At 35.9% G+C, this 25,613-nt stretch overlaps 1 protein-coding gene across 1 annotated transcript; it reads left to right on the forward strand.

Moving 5' to 3' along the window:
* Positions 1–3,660: 3,660 nt before the first annotated feature.
* On the forward strand, positions 3,661–24,033 carry LOC127869615 (uncharacterized). Its single transcript, XM_052412272.1, has 25 exons — positions 3,661–4,078; positions 4,595–4,761; positions 6,578–6,733; positions 7,069–7,232; positions 7,399–7,576; positions 8,432–8,547; positions 10,229–10,337; positions 10,674–10,868; positions 11,103–11,150; positions 13,587–13,748; positions 13,955–14,137; positions 14,388–14,591; positions 14,770–14,885; positions 15,175–15,307; positions 15,678–15,779; positions 16,746–16,858; positions 18,209–18,296; positions 19,258–19,438; positions 20,007–20,170; positions 20,511–20,651; positions 22,053–22,207; positions 22,544–22,686; positions 22,946–23,043; positions 23,397–23,520; positions 23,782–24,033. Exons 1-25 carry the CDS (start codon positions 3,661–3,663, stop codon positions 23,841–23,843), a joined length of 3,720 nt encoding a protein of 1,239 aa, XP_052268232.1. The 3' UTR covers positions 23,844–24,033.
* Positions 24,034–25,613: the final 1,580 nt, after the last annotated feature.

The raw sequence follows: 25,613 nt of genomic DNA on the forward strand, positions 1-25,613 counted from the left end.
TTAACCTCCGGAATCCTCCGTAAGATAGGTCTAGGTTACATTTAAGCCATTATCGAGTCTGACTCTCTTAATAAATCAGCATATTTAGCTCGAACGCAGTTTTTCTATTTTCATCTTTAGAGATATCGATTGGGTAAGCATAGGTGTTCAATACTAAATCAACGAAATTTGATAAATGTAGGGACTATGGTTAAACATCGCTCTTAATCTACTAGAAAACGGCCGAAAAAAGGTGGAAAAACAGTCGATTATGATTTGTATCAACTTATCACAGTTCGTGCTTGCCTCGTCATGAGCTACAACGAGGGATTGAACCCGGGTCACCCGAATGTTAACCAGACACTTTAACCGCGGCGTATAGAGCTAGCCCAAAGGAAGGCTGTTGGAAGTGACCTTTTTTCAATACACTTCTTAAATCGATCCATGTTAGAATGCACTTTAAGAATGCAAGGGAAATATTAAGTATATTGTGACTTCAACGTATACGACTGTTTGATTCCAATAAACAAAATTGTATGACTGTGCTGAAGTATCACAGTTGTGATATCTATAAATTCAATGCAGCTTAAGTTAGTTTAAGTTTTATAAGAATAGCGTATAATTAATTTATACAATATCTTTTCACCAATATCAATGGGAAAAAACGTAATAATAAAGGCCGAATTATTTTTTTAAGAATAACAAACCTTTCAATACTGCATTTCCATAAAACTTAATTATTCATTTAAAGAATGTAATGAATACTGTATAAAAATAACGGTGATATAAACTTCTAAATTCTGTAGTAAAACCTTTCTGATTTTAACTGAAATAGTTCCAGAGATAGAAATTGGCGACATTGTACAATAGTTCATGCCCAGTCAGACTATTTAATTAAAAAATACATATTTGCTGTTGCATTTAACTTATCCTTTTTAAAATAATGTTTATTATTTAAGTTTAAGTTTAAATATAAAAACACTTTGCCTGAAAAATGGGTTTGACAGATATAGTTGCGGACATTCCATCTGCGAAACTTTGTAAAATTTCGACGATAACATAATCCATTTCGGATAATTGGGAATTGTATTTTTATACTAATGCCGTTATGATAAACTTTGTTAAATGCATTTAATTCTATACATTATCGAAATTGGTTGAGTCAGACCTTATCGTATTATGGGTAATATTAATTTAACGCAAAGTAGTTTAACAAAACTCGAAAGATTACAAAAAAATATTGTAATTACTCACCCTACAACATTACACATACATTATTAACACTGACAAAATGGACGGTGCAAATAATTCACGATTTTCGGTGCTGCTGAACAATTTTATTACATGTCGATTTTAAATATTATCAGAATAAAATTATTGAACACTATGTCATTATAATGTCACTTTTCAGAACCGAGCATATACAGTTTATAGTGAAAAAGAGAACAAGCACCTTTCTATTAATAAAATATAGTATAGTGATCCTGGTATGTTGAATTGAAAACACAAAGCATTTCCAATTATTATAATTTTAATTAAGTTTGAAATTCAGCATATGTCTTTGAGTAGGACTGCTCTATTTTAAATGTTGTTTGCCCAACTTGGAAGTTCAAGGGCTACTTAATGAATTTACTGCATCTGAAGTATAAAGCAATTTTTGTAAATGTCTACGTGTTAATAATCTGATAATAGTAATACTATAAATGTATTACCTGTGGTCGCTCATTAAGAAGAAAATGTCATGCTATATGTTAACATTTACTTTAGCGTAAAATAAATGTTAACTATTATTTAAAAGACAAGATAACCATGTCATGATTATTTTTATAAAGCAACGTCACCAAATACGTACGCCACATGAAAAGCAAGAGCGTGCCCGACATAAAAACGAATGCATACTATTTATGTTCAATGTACTATGTACACTACGGTATTAATACATGTATTCTAATAAAGCTGTTTATATATTTTTCGTTCGAAAACAAGCATAAAAAGTATGTATATTAAAAAAAATAATCAAATAGTTAATGACTAATAAGTATTTCTTTCATCAACAATCATACAGGGGTTACCCGGTATCTAAATAAATCACATCATTAAGTTATACAGCAATTATGGGCATTCGCGAACAATGTAAACCAAGCATTTTTTTCTAAGTTTAAGTACCCATTCGCAGAATCCATAAAGATGGAAAAGAGATTGACCGCATCTATGTTTCAGACATGCAACATGTTGAACAACATCAACGTATTTGCACGTTTCATCTATGACCACGTGCTATTGTTACCATGGGTATGTCCTTCACACCTGCATGATCAATATTTATGCTTTGGATTTAAAAGAACAATATTACATGTCTTTCTGATATTGGTTGTTTGCAAAGATGAAATGGAATAGGATCCCGCTCTTTATAGGTAAGAACAATACAAAATAAATAAATAACATATAACGCTATATTAAGCTAAGATAGCTAGCGATGTTTAATTATCAACCGGTTGAATTACAGCAAGAAATGCTAAAAATATAACTTTATACAACGTTTTTATGTCTATATATTTTCACGTAGTATGACAAATTTTACATATAATAGCAAATTAAATATATTTATATATAAAGTGTTTTTGTTTGTAATAAAATTGTATATATAAATATATTTATTATGAAACTTCAACTTCGTCAGTTGCTTTGTACTGTCCGTATTGATTAAGGCTGCTAAGAATGTCAAAAAGTGATGGTGTGTGTTTGTTTTTCATTTCAGGACAAACCAATAATAAACATAAATTATTATAATGAATTACAACTAAATATTTCTATTTAAGTCGTATAGACATTTGACATTTTACTTTCTTCCATAGAAATCTGTAATTTGTAATATAATACATAAGATGACATCATATCGAGAGCAGGGGGGGGGGGGGGGGGGGGTAATTGTCCAATACTTATTCTCTCCATAAAACACCTGGATAAAACAGCCTGGTTAACAAGGCGTCTGAATAATGTATGCCTATTAACACCATGCCGAAACATAGTGTCAATTAATTAGTACCGGGTAGATTCCAGGAAGAATCGTCTAGTAAAAATAATAAATGTATGGATTTAAGAACTCAGCTCAAATGACATAGAGTATACGTTAACATTCTCGGGCATTTGCTAGTTTTTCGAAAAACCCACGATTTGAAAACATCTTGACTCGTTTAAAATCCTGTAATAATCACATACCACTCCAACTCAGGTATACTTGAACGAAACTACCTTTGGTAAATACAATATGTCAGCGTTGTTTGAATCTACGTAAAAGATGGTTTTTAAATTACGAATTACAACTTTTGAAATAATATCTCACACAAATCATAATTTAGTAATTTGTCTTATTGGTAGGATAATATTTTTCAATCATGAGCTATAAATAATTAATATCAAATGTGTATTTTGATTTATGGCAAATATTGTGCCCAAATGTTATACAAACTGTTTCGTTTTTACCGAGAGAAATCCATTTTTCAACAACATACGTCAGGTTTAAAATTGCATTTATTTACTTAATAAATAGGCTTTAAAGTCCACGTCTTTTTTACAGAAAGCATAAGTGTTTTCACAGTAATCTCATGGCAACACGTGCAGGTAGCAACGATTCCGCCAGACGGTGAAACTTGGTCATACACAGAATCGCGGTTGCAAACGATGTCGGATGTTACTGTATCCATGACAACGCCAGTGCAGGACAACGTTGCTACAGCATTCCGAATGAAAAGAAACCCGAGTGATATGCTGAAAGACATGCCGCCTGTGATTCCGTCTTCATCAACAAAAATGGAAAATATGATCAAGTCTAACGAAGAAAGTGATTTTGAATCAGATCATTTTATGTTTGATAGTGACGATCCACAACTGCGGAATGCCCCTTCCACTAATCAAACAAAAACAGATGACCTCCCAGCAGAGGAAAGCCCTCTGCAAAACCGTACAGACCGGTTCAAACTGTTTGTTGACCGTGTTGTTATTTCCGCGAAGGAAATGTTTGAAAACAACGAAGATTTTTTACAGAAACTGCCTGCTAAAGCTATCGACGTCTTTTCGCTAATAGAGAATGCAGTTGAAGGTTGGTGAAAGTATGTTCAAAAAGCACACCATTTTAAAATACAATTTGTTTAATTTTAGTTTCTATACGCGAAGCATTTACATATTTTGTCAGAAAATTAACTCGTAAAATATCCCCAGGTTATAGCCATATCATCCAATAAGCACAACCTATATCCACATTGTACAATATCTACAGGCTATAGCCATGCATATCGCATCTTCCCTTAAATAACAACAGGCTATAGCCAAATCGCGTTTTTTCTGATTAAACCTGTTAGACTGACACATAAAATCCATTTTAGTTTATGTGTTCTTTTATTAAATATTTGAATCTCTCTAATTTACAATAAAGTATCTGCGACAAATATCGTACAATTGATATGCTTGCTATATTATCTATATATCAAGCTTCAATGATAATTGAAAATATGCTCAGGTTTGTTGTAATTACGTTTGTTGATTAAAGCCTTTAACCAATGGCTTTTAAACAAAGTAAACAATTGAGATGAACAATTCCTTATTTTATAATGTATAGGAGTTATTTCTCTGGACGGAGTGTCCGAACACGACGCTGTCCGTATTCTAAGGCAATTGGCGGACATTCCAGATCCGATCCTACGGCGTGTCCTCGATGCCGACATGGGTAACTTGACATCACAAGAATGGAGACAGCTCCCCTCGGACTTGTTTGCCGTTCTCAGCGTATGTTGTGAAACGAAACCATTTTTGTAGGTTCTTGTTCAAACAAAATAGCCTGACTTACTTTTAATTGACTAAATAAAATACATATATGGTGCTTGTTCAAGACTAAAATTTGCGCAAAAAAATACTATATGGCAGTTATGAATTCGACAAAATTCGCAAAAAAATAACATGGCATATGGTGCATAGACAATAGTTTAAAGTCATGTTATATAGATAAAAAAACAAGCAACAAGGACACAAATAGTTATGCGATTCTCAAATTGAATCATCCGAAGCCTGGCAACGCTAAAAGCATTTCTGTTGTAACTGGCGTAATATATAGAGGTTTCTGATGTTCATCGGCATGTTGTTGGAAGACAAATACAAACAAAACAGACGTCGTCATTACTAGCTAGTAGCTATGGTATATATTTTCTACCTAGGATTCTTATTTTTCGGAACACTTTCGGAAGAATGATGCAGTCCTTACAGCGTAAACAGTTAACAAGGAGGGCTACGAAAAGTGTTCGTGGCCAGTGATCTGCATGTGCTGAGCTTTAAGGGTCGTACAAAACTAGCGGACGCTTGATTATTTTTTTAATTGAATGAAATATTACTTTCTCCGTTCATTAAAGGAGCCTTTTCACAGATTTTGGCATGTTTTGAAGTTTGTCATTAAATGCTTTATATTGATAAATGTAAACGTTAAATTTTAAAAGCTCCAGTAAAAAATCAAATATAAAATTTTAAAAAGGTAAAAAAAGTAGCCCGCAGCAGGGCTCGAACCAGTGACCCCCGGAATCCTGAAGTAAAAACGCATAAGCCAACTGAGCTATCCTGCCAAGCATACATAAGACATGTATTTTATACTTTATTAAGCAATCTTCGTAGTTTCTAAAATTTAAACGACAACAGAACTCTCCAATTATTCAATCGTTTCGCGTTGCAACGCTTTATAATTTTTAGGTTTTAAATCGTCAAAAGATGCATATAATGGCTATATTAGACCATGGCAAATGTTCAGTAATACTGTTTCCTCACAAATATCATAACTAAACCGAAAATTTGCGAATCTGAAACAACTTTTCTCAATTTTGTCAATTTACCAAACCGTGAAAAGATCCCTTTAAAACTGATACTTGCTATTTTAAGCAGACTATTCATTGTTGTAACCAGCGTGCTGTACGATATTTTGGCATATTATTGGGTTATGTTGCGAACATATGAAGATTTGGAAGTACATGTTACGATAAATGCTTAAAGATTAAAGAAATAATAACGAATGAACGATTGTATTTTGCACAAACGAGAATATAGGATATATTGCTCTAGTGTTTGTGGTCGAACCATTCGATTCTTAGGCTGTTTTGCGACGTTTATTCAAACGCAACGACTGGATTTGGTCACATTATGATTACGAAAATAGATTGCTTAAAATGCAATTTTTGAAAAAAAAGGCAATACATCATATTTTTTATATGTTCCTTTGGTATATAACATTATGACGTGTTTAGTTGGCTAACCTTAAACAAGCAAACACACCAGAACGATTTCGCAGAAACAAGCATATTTTATGCCTGGTCTGATATGGTGATACCAACTGATATTTGATTGTCATCCACTAACTGTATACTGTATGTCCGGACTGAATTAAACATGTTGGTTTTCTAATGATAGCTATCGTTAGTCTAAGCTGATGATTGATTTCAGTTGTGTTGAGTCGCAAATGAGTACGATTAAATCAGATGCGTGTAATTGGTTAAATATGCAGTAAATTGAAATAGGGACACACAGAAAAGAGCGAGCTTGTGCAATTGCGAAGTTCATTTTGCAGGACAGTGTCATTGAAGCCGCCGGCGGATGGGGCGAAGACCGGATTGTTCCGCTGTGCGCAAAGCTTTTCGAGGTTACCTCGTGTCCGCGCAACCTGCAGAGGGCGCTGAAACACGGCGTCAACTGCCAGAACGTGCTTGACCTGACAGATGTGGACGTACGTATGAGTAATGTTGAACATTAATGCGTTCAGGCTAAACGTTAACTAAAACGTATATCATTATGTATAACATGTATAGTATTCAGAAAGAAATACAACTACATTATATTTTCGGTAGAAACATTTGACAAAGTAATGCATTTCTATGCGTTTAACGGCTTCAAGATTACGGATGTTTCCCTTTTATACTAAAGAATGCTAAACCATTATTCTTCCATCGCACATAAATCAGTTGCAAAAATAACACGACCATTGCAGTAGGATAAAATATTGTTCCCAGATCGGTTCTCTGTACCGTGAAAAAGCTACCAAAATAATAGTGTTTTTTTCAGGTTTTCTCGACGTCAAAATTGACCATCTTGTTGTCCCAGTTACGCCTCATCAACTATCCTTATAGCTGGACTAAATCTGACGTGATGTCAGCGTTCAGACACTTGGCCCCGGCACTTGCGGCAGACGATATTGCAAACATATCAGTTTCTACGCTTACTGAGAGGTACATAACATAATCGTACATTGTCGCATGTTTGCATACTTTAAAAGAAATAATCATACTAAATAATCAATGATAAAATATCTGTAATTTTATTTAGGCGTTACATTCGTAAATATAAGATATTTTCATTTCTATTCCTCATCCTATATACAAACGCTACACTAAGTTTGAAGAACATTTCAACGTCACCGCTACCGTTCCTCGCACAACGTCGCGAGCTCTTGAAGCGCGTGACGTCACAGTACCGGACGCCGACGGCGTGGCCGGAGACGTTTCTGATGGACCTCGGACCACTCATTGAAGACCTACCCGCACAGGACATTAATCTGATTAGGAAAGATTCAGTACGTGAAAATTAAATGTATTTTATGCTTAGATAGTTGGCCTGCCACGCACGCCATCAATTAAAATGTCATACGGTGCAGAATTAAGGTGCGGCGATATATATGAAATGTTATATTTATTCTCCCTTGGTGGAAGTAAAAAATAATCAAAATTTCATACTGAACGTAACGATGTGTTTTCTTTTATAATGATTTTGTTTGCTTTGGTCGAATCAATTTTTGTGTGCACTCCCATCCGCCAAATGTTTGTGTGTGTACATAATGCTGCTTATACACGTATATTCAATATGTAACACTTATTGAAATATGCGCAAGAGTTTCATGCCATTATTCGTTCTTATAAGCCTGATGAAAATTAATATGAATGTAGCTAAAATGTTGACGTTCCCGACATACCATTAATGACAAAAACAGCAACCAGAAATTGTCATCAGTACTTTATTTCCTAATACTGACGGTTGTTGTCTTTTGAAAATCCATTTGTCGATCAGTCGATTATTCTAAAACAGCCTTCAATACATTTGGCTTATTTTAGAAATCGCATTATTGTTATAAACGCATGTACAATGAATTACACAACCCACTTTCTGTCGAGAGGGAATTATCACACCTAATATTGTTTTACTTGCATCGCAATACGAACTGTAATGGGTGCAAACATTAACAGTAATTCAGGCGTTGAATAAGTTCTTTTTATGATATCTTAATGCGAACATGCATTGAAGCATTTTATATTCAATGCCTACAGCGGCAGTGTATCATCCAATTTAATTCGAACTATGAATGCATTCCACTTCTGCTGACAGGTGTCGAAATAATATGAATGCTGTCAATGCCCTGTTTTATGTCTTCCAGCTACTCAATGTGGTACCCGGCCTGCATCTGACGGACATGCCGGAGGGACCTGCCCGCGTTGCGATAGCATCCGGGATCGTGGATGCGGTGAAGAAGAAACCGAGTGAAATTGCGAGGTACGCACCAACACCACCCAAAGAGTTAGTAAAGAGGTCTTGTATTTGGCCAAAAATATTTTTCAAGATGACTAACCCATGGTTCACAGCCTTGAGCTCTCGATCTTTATGTTATTTATTGTATTTATATGCATGCAAACATGATTTATGCCATCTAAATACTGTTTAAAATAAAAATATAATATAATTTAATGTTCACTTTTACAGTAAGTCGCGACAATATCAAAGTTAAAACTATACAACATTGTGTATAGCAGTATGAGTTCATATTTTTACTTTCTCATCTATTATATGGCGAGTTACATGAAGTATCGCATGGCTTTAACATGATAAATGGCGAATATATAAAGAATACTATGTTAGTGTGATAGTGTACTTAAATTTATCCCACGAGTGAAGAAAGGTTTACATGGCGAGGCCTACCGAGCCTTGTAAGCCTTTCTGACACGAGTATTCTATTTATCCTACAATATTGTTTTATTTAATTTATTCCTAAAATTAAAGCAAAAACACATTAAATTAACTGAATCTTACATTGCGTAGTAATATTTATTGTGATCTTTCCTGTTTACGGAAATCGAAATAGTCCTTAAGAATTCCACGCAAAAGAAAAGTAACGAGACAAAATATTATCGCTATACGCCTCAATTCAAATTTAATCAGCGTTCCAAATGTAACACACTCAAGTAGAACACAGACGGTTGTGTTCAAACTACAATTCTTGCTTCACCACTGTAAAAAAACAAAAAACAAACATGGCTCCCGCCATTTTGAAATTTACAAAATGTGTAGACACATACCGTGGCTACGTGAAGCATGATTCAGCATTTATTCCCGCCGATATTGTTAATTTTAGTCTTTAAACAACTCTTTTTTACATTTTTACACACTTTATACTTACTTACATAAAATTATTGTTCTACTCACCGAAGTTGTATAATAACCACGTCCATGTTTATTTTCGTAATGTTTAATTTGCTTCCATGACGAGTTAAAATTCTAGACAAATTTCTTCATCGCCATCCATCTTTTCCATTTTAAAGCACTTGATGTAAGCAGGCAATTCTTTGTGGATAGACATTTTTTGATCGACTGACAAAGGAACGACTAAACCATCAAAGAAATTACCATTTTAATTCGACATCGATTTCCTTTGAAAAGTTAAAGAACAATTCACTGACACTTTTCTTAAATTGAATCCATCAATTGTTCAACAAAACATCGCGTTATTCGAGTACATTCGACATTTTAACTAAATCGAAAATGCAGTCTGACCAGTTTCATTCCAGTTTTATATCCAAACACTGTGTTTTTCACATTCATAATATTATAGTAATTAATCGTAAACACACACACACTCGTAACCTCGTTAAACGACTGCGTACCCAATTACCTAAATGACGCAATCAGGGGTGAAAGGCCAAAAAAATAGTCCCTACGTAATGTTCTAAAAATAAGTGTGGATGAAACCTGATCTAAAAAAAACTTTGGAGAAAACCTTATCTTTTCTTTATGAGTCGTATTTGTTCTATAAAATCATTAAGCTGTAGGATAAAATATGTAATCTTGTGTTTGAAGGATCATTTAAACATATTGCTATCGATTAAACAACGCTACGTTGTTTTATGAATGATGTAGAACTACATCATATATCCTTTCGTATACTGTGTCGATATTGAAGAGCTCTGCCGTGGATCAAGTCAGACGTAGAAATGATGAGTGTGATCGATATGAAGATGCTTGTGAAAGCGCTGCAAGAAAAAGACGACCTGACCTTAACACAGGCAGAGGTATACATTCTTGATCAGGTTTACGTATGTGGGTACCAATTAACGTTACAATGTTCACTATATTTTCGTAAGGTGAAACAATGGCAAACGATAATACGATGAACACAGCTATTATGTGTGTGAACACAGTACTTTTTTATTTGGGTCCTACTGTAAGTAAGGAAAGACAAGACTGTGGAATCAGTAGAAATTCTTTTTTAATTTTGGTGATCCAGCTTTCTATTTGACCGCATGTGATAATCGTCGAAACCCAACGAACCTGCTTATTCCTTCATTAATCGATCAAGAAGCACAACGTCTTTGCTTTGTTTACCTTACAACTCTTGCCCATTGCAGGAAATGCTTATTGCGGAACGCCTGGAGACGTTTCCATTGTTCAATGACTCGATCCTATCCAACGATACGGATATGCATGCGATCGCTCGCCGTTTTATCTGCAGCTTTAGAGAAGATTTCTTCATTAGCATACCTAACGTGACGCGATCAGCCATTGCAGTCATGTCGGGAAGTCCACTTCAGTGCAGGAAGCGGGTATTTATCGCATTCTGTATATACGAAATATTTAATGAAGAGGAGAGATACCCCTACCTCTTACACTGGTTTTATTACGTATTGTCACTAGGCATTCAGCTAATATCGTATATATACTACAAGGTGTTGCTCTATGTAAATATCCGTGTTCGATTGCTATGTTCTGGATTATACGTTTATGTTTACTTGTATTCGTGTATCACAGAGGGTAACTTTTTGTTTTAAATTTTGCAGGCGCGCTTCTTGATGGAAGATTTAAAATCGGAACTGAATATCAGCATGGTAAGAGATACTACTCATTTGCTTTGGGACTAAAACAGACGCATATTGATAATGCGTGGTTGCATTTTGTTAACACGTCACTTGTTAAAGCTCCAGTCCCATATACTAGCAGATGACGGATCAACAAGAATCATGTCCAGCAAGATCCGGAATGTGAACCGTGTAGCCGCTGTGTATCTTACGCGGGAGGCCAACATGGAAATTCTTAGACGTTCACAATTGCCGTGTTTATCCTTGACGATTCGGGCAGGGTTACGGGGACAGTCGTATTTATGATTTGGCTGTCTGTGTGCGTTATTGACAGTCCAGGAACACATTTCATTGAAACACGTTGTTTAGGTTTAGAAAATTTATCCGGTATGCCCCCCCCCCCTTCCCATCAGCTACACTAACCACCTATTTTGTTTATCCTGGTGCTTCCATTTTGTGATTTTAATCTTTATTTTAAGCTTTTCTTGTCATGGATTAAAAATTTAAAATCAAAGCATCGATAAAACTCAGAAGCAACCATCATTTCAGTTAGTTCCAGCATATGATATAGTTAATACTCAATTCACTTGTCAACTAACCGAATATCACTAGGTTTTTCCCACACCCTTTTATCAGACAGTAAATATGGCAATTGACAGAATACAAAATAACATCCTGTAAATAAAAATTACACACTAAATACAGGAGTTATATAAATTTGTACTTTCGCTTATGCTGGTCTGCCCTTCACTCTCGCTATGCCATGATCATTAAGTTCTACATTACGAAGTTGTCCCTGAGAGTAATGTCTTCTGGTGCCGATCATCTCTTCTTGTCTATCAGTCCTGATGCTCTCACGCCAGGTATTCGACATAGGTCCGAACTCGAGATTAAGCTCTGCTACGTTTGAATTCCAGAGGTCTGACTTCTCTGCCTGTTTTTATATAACTTCATTCTCTTCGTTTGCATCACCGGGTTCTCCTTGAGCCAATCGGCCATGTCGACCCTAGCTGTTCCTTCAAAAGGACGAAGGACGTCTTTTTAGCTTCAGTTTCCGTTGGTGGTGCTGATGCTTGCAGATCTACTTGTAAAGCTGATTGCGATCTTGTACTGGACCTCACACCTGTTCCTTCTTGTTTCTGCTGATATTCATCGGTAATGGATGGTGCTCGTAAAAATCTTTTAGTAACTGGAAGGCCCACGTTTACAGTAGTCCCATTTTGGCTGGCATTTTGACGTTTTAGATATGTGTTCAAAGCACTAGGTTACACCTTCGATTCCCGATGCGATTTCCGATTGCAGAATGATGGAATCACAATGTGTGTTGGTGTGTGCATTTCGGAGTTAATGAGGCACTTTCGCGCCTGAGGGTGCAATATGTGAGGACCTGGAGTGTGAACCTGCACTCATACCTAATAAATTTACTTGAAAGTTTGGATGAACATTAGATCATACCTGCAATTTCCATCTATTTCTTTTACTGAAATATTTTTAATATTATTGTGGTTTTGTGCTGTTGTGGGAAGCCGGAGTATCCGGAGGAAATCCCACCTATCCGTCCGGTATGGTGACAATTCACATGCTGCCGGAAATGGGTATTTAAGCCGGGTCGCCTAGGTGAGAAGCGCGTGTACCCACCACTGTGCTATCCGGGCAGCCGAATTGATCGAATCACCGAAATCGACCTGCTTTTATATAAATTATCGTCGGTCCGCGGCATATCGTGTTTGGTCTGTATCGCTGCCGTGTTTATCCATGTCGTTTTCGTGTTGGTCCGACATGGTGCGTGTAGATGACGTGTTGGTCCGTGTTTATCCGGGGCTATCCGTATCTCTTCCGTGTTGGTACGGGAAGTCCGTGTGAACGCCTTGTTGATTTCGTGTTATTGCTGGGACTGTCCGTGTTAGTACGGATTGATCCGCGTGAATACCGTGTGGTAATCGGGGTGATGGTGTTTGGAATACCGTCAACGCTCAGAAATTCCAAAACGTACGGTCGTCCCGTATCGCCTCGTATCTTGTTCCAGTGTGCCGTGTCCACCCGTGCTTATATGGGACTGGGGCTTACGACACTGTTCGAATTGTACAGGATGAATGTATGGAGCAATATATTTTGTAATGACACTGTGTGTATGTTTAACGATTTACTAGATACATATATACTTGAAATAAGGGAACATTCATGGTCGTACTACTTGTATATGTTGATATTTTGGCGAGATACAGTGGATACGCCCCTTTAAACTACCTATTTTAACAACATGGTGCTTTTTTAATGCAAACAAGCTGCAGCCAGTTTGATAATTTCTGTGTCTGGTTTATGGAGCTAAAACATAATAACCTGTCCTTAAACTCATTAGTATAGTAGCCGTTCTGCAACCGATCACAATCCGTACTATCTTTTTAATTGTTTATGGTTCTTTAATTTCTCGACAACTTTATATATTTTTACGTTTTATTTTGACAGCTTCTTCCGTTTCCGGTCCAGCTAATTCATGCTTTGAGTCCTGCAGACGTTCGACAGATGACTCGACAAGATATCAGGGACATTGCGCAGAACGTTCGAGGCGTTGGCGGTCTTCCGGCATTTATGGCTTACACACATCGTTATTTGGTTGGTTTTGTATCGGTATAGAATACGTTTTCCGATAATATTAACGTTTGCTGAAGGGTTTCAATAAATAATGTTCATCGATATTTGCTCGATTTTGTTTCACAAAAGAGCACACGTCAATCTAGTAAAGCTCTAAATCCAATGATCAGCGACGACTAGACAGGATCTTCACAGTTTTAAAAGTGTCCCAAACATAATGGAGCTTTTGAAATATATTCTAGATCGACAAACCTGCACTTTTCGCCCCAGAAGACCCTTGCGAAGATGTATTCTACGCGCTAGGAATGTTCGCCAAATACATCGGCAACAATGTTCTCCGAACCACTAAGGCCATCCCAGTGTCGTTCTACAACCAGAACTGTTCTCATCTGAACGTGGACCTACTGGCTCTCACAAAGCAACAGGTATAACACCTGTCATGGAGTAACAGTCTTAAACCACTGACAGGCGGATTACTAGCATTGTTAAAGATTTAGAAAGTCGTGCAAATGTAGATTTTAAATAAGATACGAATGATGTTTGTAACTTATGAAACTCATTATGAATACGTACTATAGCTATAACTAGAATCAATACAATATCATTTGGCAATACACTAACGGTTTATTAAACCATTTCGCTGAGAAGAAATTCTGTTTTTTCCAATCCTCGAAGGCCATTGTGATTGTTGCTAACATCCGGGAGCAATTCGCAAGCAATCATGACCAGTCACTGTGGACGTCAGCTACAATAGCCAGACTGGGTGGCCTGGTACGCGGACTGTCTCCTGCGGATATTGAGTTACTTTCGCTTGACTCCGATCTGTTGACGTCACTGGAAATACTTGCCACACATGAGGATCAACTTGATGGTGGTCAGGTGAGGATTGTGAAATTATTGACTTCGTATGCACAACATACTAAATACAATAAGAAATTATAATTATACCTTTTGGACTACTTACTTAACATTTGGTTTGTAACAATTTATCGTGTCTGTTGTATTTAATTATAGCAGACAACGATGTTAACTTATTGACTGTTTGCTTTCGTTTCAGATTGAGTCCATAGTGGAAAAGATACGGCAATATTTCGACATCGCTAACCGGAACCAGATCGAAGATGCTGACGATGTCACCGTAGTACAGATTGGGCGATATATGCAGTTCTTAAAGTAAACGGCAATATAATGCTTGCTAACTTACACGTGTTTGATCCAATTCCATGATAATCTGCATTTAAACAGATAAGAAAAAAGCGAACAACTATTAGATTGAATACATTTATAATTAAGAAATTTGATACTGTTTGTTTCATTTGGATTCTTTTACCAGGCTTTTTGAAACAAAATTGTTTGTGTAATCAAACTAAATTAATCGAATTGAATGCAGTATTTTTTGGCTCGTACACCGTGCCCTGTTAACTGTTATTCGAGATTTTCACATTGTGCGTGGTTTCGTCAGTCCTCATTTCGAGATCAGCAAATTCCCGAAGCAACTCCGGCCCAGGATCAGCATCGAGATCGGCCGCTCCAGGCTCCTCAACATCCCGATGAGAAAGCGGCAAGAGCTGCTCACGTTTGCTCTGAAGAATATGGTGTGTTTTTATTGTCATTTGTCGCGGCAATTTAAAAACAATACAAGCATAGTTCTCAACAGGTATCCTTTTGTAAAAAAAACTACACCGAAAAAAACATGTATAATATGGCACCGTTTACTCGTAAAAACAGAAAGTGTATTTTAGCTGGATCGGATATGTTTTAACATTTAAAATTCATTACCGATCATCATTACAATATAATAACATGACTTGGTCAATCGCAATTCACGTGTTGTTGTTTTCCTTCGATGTGCCATACTTGTTCGACCAATACTTAGAATGTTCTCGGGGTCAATACATGAATAAGTATGACAATCCTATGCCCGTATCTGCACCAATATTACTAACTTTTTTTGTCGTTCTTTAGAAAGATCCAGTATCTGGTAATCTGGTTGATATCTCCTCCAAAGTGGACAGTGCTTCTTTTCTGGAGCTCGGACACCTGCGCTGTGGGATAACTCAAAAACTGGTATTACAACTAAAGCGCTGCTTGCTGGATTCGATCATAATATTAAAAACTGTTAGATTTTTTTAATTCAATATAAGACATACAATGTATACATGTATGTGATCATAAAACAAATTGATACCATTTAGCAACAATAATGTTCAAACATGTTATACAAGATATGCTAATATATACTTTTTTTAAAGAAAAGAAAGAAAAGGAAAGACATAAAAGAAAAGGAAAAACAACAGAATAATTACGAATAAGGATGAGTTGTATGAAGTGGGTAGAAAGCATACTGGACTTGTTTATGAAAGTTTAATATGTTTCCATTTTTGTTCAAATATATGAAGTGTATCATTGTTTAGGGCTATTTCTTTTATCTATTTGAATCTTCAGCTTTAAATAATTGATAAAACAGTTCATTGTTGGTATTTGTTTTCTGTATTTCATGCTGAATATAAAATATTTCATTAATATAATTATGTAGTTCACAGCGTTATTAACCTCTTGTATTTTAAAGGATTTTACCCCTAAATTGATGTCTAAGAGAGATAGTTTAACATTTAATTGTTGTTTCTCTAGAAAGGTTGTCAATTGGTTCCATAGAGATTGAATATGTTTACACTCCCAGAAAAGGTGTTCTATTGTTTCAATATGTTTATTACACATATCACATAGAACTGTTTGATGCTTGCTATTAAAAACAACAACACTCTTTGCTTGTATTAGCCATGGTTCATATCGGTACCTTTAGGTTTCTACAACCTTTTTACAATTTCCATTTTTACATTAAATATTCAATTTGAATTTGGTATATACATGTATGAATAAGTATAAGGAAACCATGCATGTGTATTATTACAAAGTTCATGTCAAACGCGTTGTTTCGGTAAAGAGGTTGTCAGTTTGTTTGTTTAGAATTCATGAATAATTAATTGTTGCAAACATATACACTATATCAGGTATAATCTTTTATACCCAAAGGTAGGGAAGCTTACAAAAGAGGCATTAGACATGAACATGGAGTTTCTTCAAACATGTCCACTGAACCCGAACATAGCTGATACACTAGCTAAGAGGGCGATTGACATGAACATGTAAGCATGTCTCAAGCATTTTACCTGTGAATTGAATGAACAAAAGTTAGTATTGTTATAAATAGTAGTAGTAGTAGTAGTAGTAGTAGTAGTAGTAGTAGTAGTAGTAGTAGTAGTAGTAGTATAAGTTCTAGTATTATTTTATTATTATCATTAATTATTTATTGTTATTAGTATGTGTTTAATAAAGGGGATATTGTTGATACATATTTTTTCAAGAGCGCTAATCTGGGCCGTATGGTTTGCAAATGTTCTAATTTAAACAAGTATGTTGTCTTGTCATCAATGTTATAACAGCAACTTTTAATATGCTATTAAATTAATTGATACAATATTGAAGGATGTGGAACACGAAATAAATATTAATATACCGGTAGACATGGTCCGTACGGTCCGCAAATCGGGGCCGTATAGTCCGCCAATGTTCAAATTTTAACACGTATTATGTCATTAATGTCATTATGTCATTACAGATACTTTGATATATTTATTTATTTATTGATTAAATATTGAAAGAAGTGGAACACGAAATGAATATTAATTCAGACATGTTCCGTATGGTCCGCAAATCTGGGCCGTATAGTCCGCTAATCTGGGCCGGTCCGCAAATGTTCAAATTTAAGCAAGTATGTTGTCAGTAATGTTATAACAGCAACTTTTAATATGTTATTTAATGTGTTGGTAAAATATTGAAGGAAGTGGGACACGAAATAAATATTAATATAGACATGGTCCGTACGGTCCGTAAATCGGAGCCTTATGATCCGCAAATGTTCAAATTTAAACAAGTATGTTGTCATTAATGTTATTTCAGCAACTTTTAATATTGTATTAAAATTATTGATACAATATTGAAGGAGTGGAACCAAAAATGACTATAAATTCTGAAATATTCCTTAGGGTCCAAAAATCTGAGCCGTATGGTCCGCAAATGTTCAAAATTTAAACAAGAATGTAGTCATTAATTTCATTACATCAACTTAAATATTGTATTAAATATATTAATACAATATTAGGAAGTGGAACACTAAATGAATATTAATTCAAACATGTTTTCTATGGTCCGCAAATCTAGGCCGTATAGTCCGCAAATCTGGGCCGTATAGTCCGCTAAACAGGGCCGTATGTTCCGCTTATCTGGGCCGTATGGTCTGGGCTGTATGGTCCATGGTCCGTATGGTCCCTAATTCCTGTTTATTCACGGACTCGTTACCGACACATATAATAAAAAGATGTATTTATAATTCTTCAATTGTGCCGTAACGAATAAGGAGAGATCATTTGTTCATTTCGTCTATCATGTTGCTCACGTACTTTTCAACACTTCACGTACTGTTTGCCCCATTTTAGGGCCCGTTTAGTAGTGAAGGAGGAGTTGGTAGCTATGGGAACGCTCATCGCCAGCTTGGAGAAACAGGATAAAGACAGAATCATACCGGTGAGTAGGGCGTGCAATTTGTGTCCACGGCATAACTGAACGCATAAGCGAATATACATACTAGATAAAACTCGGTAAAGTGTAGAATCCGTCATTTTTGCCATTAAAATGTTGAGTGGTCTTGACCTTTGCAATGAAGCTTATGCCTCAATGAGGCCCTTTCTTCATTGACACCCGTACTCGAGCGAGCACGTCTCCCCGTCATTGAAATCCTTTCCTTTACTATCTAACTCCAAAGTACCTAGGGTACTGAACATATACTAAAAGTTTCCGGATCATGACCGGGTGCCTTTTATGGCATAGTTCGTCCTCGGGGTACGTTATAGTACACTTAATAGTATCCGGGTGACTTTTAAGTAGTAACAGAGCCGACAGCGACCAATTGAGCTTCATTTAGTAAACTGCCCGCGTGCGGTGTACACAAAAACTGTTATAAAGCTGTTACCAAAGTAACCTTAATTTATTTAATTGATAGGAGTCTTCACCTAAAGGGGGCTTCTGTTTAACTTTCGATTTGTAAATTCCTTGGTATAATACCGTATCGCTTATTTAAAGCATACACTCAAATAATTAAATAATTTTTATATTAACAATAGTCGTAATATATGAAATAATATATGATTTTTTATAGTATACATCAATCTTATATTTGCGTTATCTTTCAGTGGCCATCTGCCTTAGTAACAGTTGAGCCTCGCTCGTGGAAAACGTGGTTTAATGAATGTTTGTAAAGTGCCGTCCCAGATAAGCATGTGCAGTCTGCACAGGCAAATCGTGGACGATACCATTCGCTTGTAATGTATTTAAAGGAAGTCTCTTCTTAGCAGAAATCCAGTTTTAGGTGGAAAGTGTGGTCCTTGATTGGCCTGTGCGGGCTGAAAATGTATTAAACACCGTTTACCAGGAGCGTGTTATAATTTATTTACAAATGTATATGCATCTGCATTTTGTTCACCAACAGGCGTCGCTCGCTTACGTCGGTGGATACGTCGCTAAGTCTATTCAGGAGAAAGAGCAATTACTGGATTCGATCACAGCGAGGGGTTTCATTCGCGACGTCGACGGCCATGAGATGGACAATATTCAGAAGAAAAACAGGGCGGCCATAAAACACATTTACGCTTCAATGACAGCGTCTACTGGTAACCTTCACATGCTATTATGTTATATTATTGTTTAATCTTGAAAACAAATGTAAACGCGATCCTATATCAGTAACTATCCCACCTCCCCGACTGTATCGTCAGTATTGTAAAGGACAATAGATTATGTATTATGTATTATGGCTTATAAATCGTTGGATAAATAAAGGAACACTCGATGTTTTAAACTAGCACACATCTTGTTAAAATGTGAATGTCCTAAGACATATTTAAATGTGCAAGATTCGATAGTTTAACTAGTTATTTTACGAACTGTTCAAACCCAGAGGGGAAAATACCTGGGAGATGAATGATGTCAAAGTTGTGTTGAACCTGATCATATCGTTTATTTACATATATCGCTAGATGTTCCATAATTAAATAATTGTCATAATAACAACATTTTTTTCATTATTTATTTTGCCGATATCGCATCTTTACTATAGATGCTTAACACACGTATAAGTCTTATGTGTAACCATCAGTAGTTTTTTTACAGTCTTTCCCAGTTTCAAAAGTCGTTTAAATTATATATACCGGTATATAATGTTCGTGGTATCACTTTAAGGTATCGCCACGTGCCACGAGCTCGTGCGACTCGGGCCATTGGGTGTGCACGTGGCTGACCTGTTGACCGGAACTCAGCTGGACAGGTGTCTTGACCACCTGGGTACGCTACAGTGGACAAGTGAGCAGGCGGCGGATATAGTGAACAAAATCAGGACCAGAAAGGTAGCCAAGTCGAAGCTTCAAAATTATCCATGCAATCATTTAAAATACGTGATACCTGTTCAAAAATAGCTCTAAACCGAGACCTTGCGGCGGCTTATTAAAAAAATCTGGACACATGGCGCTCTTTATTCGTTTTTAGATGGAATTTAAATTCTTAACAAAAATAACAAAACGTCAACGGTCGTTTTTCATAAAACATACACACGAAAAATCTGCTGTCGCATTTCATAAAGCATACACATGCAAAATGTAAGAACTCGTAAATATATACGGATCGCTGATACAGATGATTAAAACAAACCAAATAAATTATATGTTACATTCACTATGTATATTTCAGAATGCACCTGTTAACACCATAGCAATCGAGTATCCTGGTCTGCTACCCGGGGTTAACCCCGACGAAATGTTGACCCTAAATATGTCCGACACCGACATAATATACGCCGTCGGGTCCGTGCGAGGATTATCAAAAAATCACGTAAGCTTCAATTAGCAATGGTTGGTGTAATATTGATAATTATGTATATGGCTAAGAACATCAACTTGGTTTGCACAAACCTGAGGGCAACTCTAATGTACTCAATTGACGGATTGAAGGGTGAAAATTTGCCGAAATGGTTAATTTAGCTTTACCGAAGAAAAATGTTTTAGAATACCAACGTGTGTGAAATTGCATGTATGCGCATTTGTGTATTTAAATATAATGCGCGTTCATATGGATTTTTTTTTTACTTAAAACGAAATGCTAGGGTGGTTCCGGGCTAGATCCACGACCATTAAAAATCATGTTAAGATTTGTAAAGACCATTTTCAATGTACATGTCCCTAAAAAGAACACAAAAATAGCACGAAAATGTCATATTAAAATACGCAGATAAACCGATTTATTGAAAACTATTCATAATCAATATCATGTTTAATAGGACAGTTTATACGAAATGTTTACTACGATTACAATGCAAAATGAAGGCTCAATGATGCACTCGTGTATTGAAAACCAACGCCAAAAGAATGATTTAGTTTTGCCGCGCGAAATTATCGATGACCTGCTTAATAACATTGTATTGGCCCTTATAAATATAGAAAAGAGCCAGATCACTTTTCATTTCACTAGAAATGGTACAACGCACGTAGCTGTTCTGCTGCCTCAGCCGCGTTTTTGGGTTAATTTGGCTTCATGCAGTTGCAGTATACACAAGGAGACATTTTCGTTTAGAAGAGACATCCTTTCAACGAAACAATCCGTAAAAGCAGAATCAGCCCTGTAATTCGCTTATTTTATTTTATGCTTTCCGGTGGTTTATAGAGAAATATCAGTGAAATAAAACTGATAATTTCACTGTTTCAAACAATAAAAATTATCAGTGAAAATTATCCATTATGTTAAATGACGTCATTTTTTGACGACAGGACGTCATTTTCTCAGCGAAATTCTTTAGTTAAACTCAATGTATATAAACTGTGAAAAAAGCATTAAATAAAAAGAAAATTTGTTGGGTTCGGTGGATTATCGATTTAAATTCACTCGTGATCATATAAAATATATATTTTCTATGATCACTCGTGAATTAAAATCGATAATCCACCGAATCCAACAAATATCCTCTATATAATAATTAGATATAGACCAAACAAGGGAGTGATCATTGTTGTAGAGGAACTCACACGCTAACAAAAAGAAATCGTAAACATGTCAACGACTTCGAAAAACACATATGATTCTCAGTCAATTTGCATAAATAGGTAACAAGCAATGTTAGACGATATGTGTTGGTAAATAAACAACTCTTTGATGTTCTGTAACACAATAATATGAATCGATTCCGTTATTTATTGACCGATAAGCAACAAGCAACAATAGATTTGATTCAATGCACAGTTGAAGAACGCCTTTAAGACTTGGTTGTCGGCGCGATCGGCAGGTGCCATGATGGACGATGATGTCGCGTTGCTAGGTAACCTGCTGTGCGGCACAGATCCAGAGGATGTCATAGGACCCGCTGGAACCGGTCTTGTAAGCGGCGCCGTCATCATGTACAGTAGTGACTTATTTATCTTTTATTTATATGTCCAGTAATTTAAAACACATAACTCTGTGGTAAACAACACCAACTGGCGTCACAGAACTAATATGTGTAGACATATACACACACGCGTGCACCCCTCCCCACACACACTACAGTAGGCTTCCTCAACGGCATACTAAAAATGGACTCGTTCAAATAATATAATAATACAAATCGTCTTTTTCTTGTGTTTTGTTCAACCCTAATTTACTTTTAATAACACATATTATACCGCAATCATTCCAAGGTATTTACTTTCAAAGCTTAATATGTCTAGATCTATATCAGATCATAAACCTTTCAGGATGAATTTGAATACTTTCGGCAAGTTGACGGACTGTATGGGCGAGCTCCTGAAGGCGTACACGCGCAGTTTTATGGAGCACGTTAAGACCACCAACAACCGTCTCCAGCATGGCATGGTCGCAGAAATGGGAGTACTATTAGGTAGGATTGATTGATGTTCAAAATTACATTGCACGTGTATGCTTAATTATGACGATGATATTTTACTAAATAAGTTTCAAACACTGATTCATTACATAATCTTTCAAGGATGAAATCATTAATGTATTAAATTTTGCAAAAGACAATGATTTGAATATGCCTTAAACAATAAACACCGTGGGAGCCTGCGTTCATCATAACGATATATTCATCCTTTGGTTGCTCTGGTTTGGTTTTAATGCGTGCGTTTCTTGTCCAGGCGGTCTTGATAAGGAAGATTTGCAGAATCTGACAAAAAGCCAAATCAAAGAAATAGAGCCGCATGTATTGACCGGAATGGACCCGTTACAATCGATGGTAAAATCTTGTTTGCGTCTTGTTTTAAAACAGATGCCATTAAGCCATTCCAGGCCTTAGCGCCTTCCAAATATTTGTTAGTTACTGTACACTTCATTTAAAAATATCTGATGAATATTTTGGTCTCGTTCTGTAAAAATATGGGCTCGATGAATGTGCATTAAGTTTCGTTCTAGTTAGCCAATGTAGTCCACACAGGCTAATCAGGAAAGCCACTTTTAGTCCTAACTAGATGTTCGTTAAGAAAAGACTTCTTTCAAAAGAAACATTCCTTAAAATTGAAAAGAGTCGTGCTGACTTCACAGACTTATCTTTCAGAACAAGGTTAATGTTATAAATCATGTCCCCTGTAGGAGTTCACTGCGTACCAGCTGTCGGAGATGACGAGTCCCCAGAGAGAGGCGTTCACCGCCATGCAGAGGTCGTACATGTCCGAGGAGCAGTTACGATCTCTCCAAGTCGACATATATAACACAGGTATGTAGGGGGTCGACATTTATAACACAGGTATGTAGGGGTATCATGTACCAATTATTGTAGTTGGTTTAGTAGACTGTGAGGATACGGTATTCTATTGAGATGCAGTGAATGAAATATGTGTAATAAAGTAGTTATGTGTTATCAGTATAACATGTTTATAATTTATCCAATATTGGAGATTATGAGTTTCCAGACTGATAGAGAAACCGATAGTCGTCAATATAAAATCGTGGTATACTGACACATTTGTAATTTCAGGCTACAGAATAACGTTATCCATCAGTATCGTCATTGTGACGCGCGTGCTGTGTGTTGTGTGAGCCCAGATGATGCCCCGTGTTTATCTCCATTTGCAGAGACTTGCAACCACTAAACCTCTGTTAATAGCACAGACCTTACTTATTGTGGGAATTTTTCTTTTTGCCAATGGGTTTATATTATATTTGTTATTCATTAATGTAAGGACACGCTGAAAACATTTAAATCAAAACAGTTGCAAAACGAAAACGAAACACTTATGACCTGCTAAAAAAGGTGTTAGAACGGCCTATCATGGTTTTGGTTTCAATATTGTATTTGTTTACCGCAATATTGTATTTATATTTTGTTTTGCTGTTCTTTGTATTTTATTTGTTTGTTTTTTTAATTAATTAGTTATTTGTCGAACTTGCGAAAAGCTGATCTGCCTACTTTTAAAGATTTTATTGATGGCTTTTATAGTATTTTATATTACGATGTATTATAAAAAAATATCTTCAATTTAAACGTATTGAATGCTTGCTTAACAAAACGGTCTCGTTTCATGAACCTCATTAAAATGTTTATTTTTATAATTATAAAAAGTTGTCCTCGAGTTATTTTCAAAGCAATTTTATGATATCGATATATTTTACTAGCCTGGATGTTGGTAGATGACTGCAATAACAGAGACACTAACCTCTTAATAGTCGTACAGACACATTTAGTGGCATTTAGTATTACGAAATACCAGTACCGGTTCTTTTACTTCAAATAAAAATTTCCAAGTTAATTCCTCCTCTAAAAAGTATGTAATAAAATGAACTTAATGTCTTAATATGGGCAGACACATTAGGTTGCGTGCGACTCTTTCGAAATACTAGTGAGGTATCTTTACTTCATCTTCAAATAAAATTACGCAGTTTATGCCGCTTTTACGTTGGATTTTATTATTTTTTTAAACTGTATGTTTCAGTATGGACATGTGGACCTGCAAATATATTCGGGCGAAATTATCATGATGAAAAAGTCGATTTTTGTATATGAATTAATGATGTTCTGATAACAAACAATCGATTTTTTATATAAATAAATACATAAATAATACGGACTATGTTTTAAATTAAAATTATCAAATATCTTGAAATCAGAAATTATTGTGAGGATGAAAATCAATAGATTTAAACATCACTTCTAGATATCAAGAAGTGACACAGGATGTTAAACGGTGTTTTTGTCGACCAACAATACAAGGAAACATGCTACGGAAGCATCATGAAAACACGCTACGGAAGCGTCGTCACCGTTGAAACCAACCTTGCACTGTCAATGACAAATGTCGGGAATTACTGTAACTCGTTGTCAGCAACCGGCGACACATTCGTTCATTTTTATCAATCATTCGAAGAACGGTATTCATTATACGCAGTTTGATTCGGTGGCTTCATTTCTGATAATAGTCACAAGTGAGTGCTACGCTCAGCAGAACTAAAAATTAAGGCTTAAGAATTCTTTTTGAATGCAAATGAAATCCTGACACGCCTTATATTAAATTCTTGACTTAAGGCAAGCACCATGGAAATATAACATATCGATACCATAGCTACAGACTAATAAATGAATATGGTATTTGATATCCTATACAGACTAATAAATGAATATGGTATTTGATATCCTCTACATTTTACAAATGATCCTTATATGGTCCTCGCTCATTAAAACACGTATAAGATAATATGAGTCGCGTTCTGAGAAAACTGGGCATAATGCTTGTGCGTAACGTGTCATCCCAGATTAGCCTGTGCAGTCCGCACAGGCTAATCAGGTACCACACTTTCCGCTTTTATGACATT

Source organism: Dreissena polymorpha, chromosome 2 (genome assembly GCF_020536995.1).
Source record: "Dreissena polymorpha isolate Duluth1 chromosome 2, UMN_Dpol_1.0, whole genome shotgun sequence".
Classification (NCBI taxonomy): Eukaryota; Metazoa; Mollusca; class Bivalvia; order Myida; family Dreissenidae; genus Dreissena; species Dreissena polymorpha.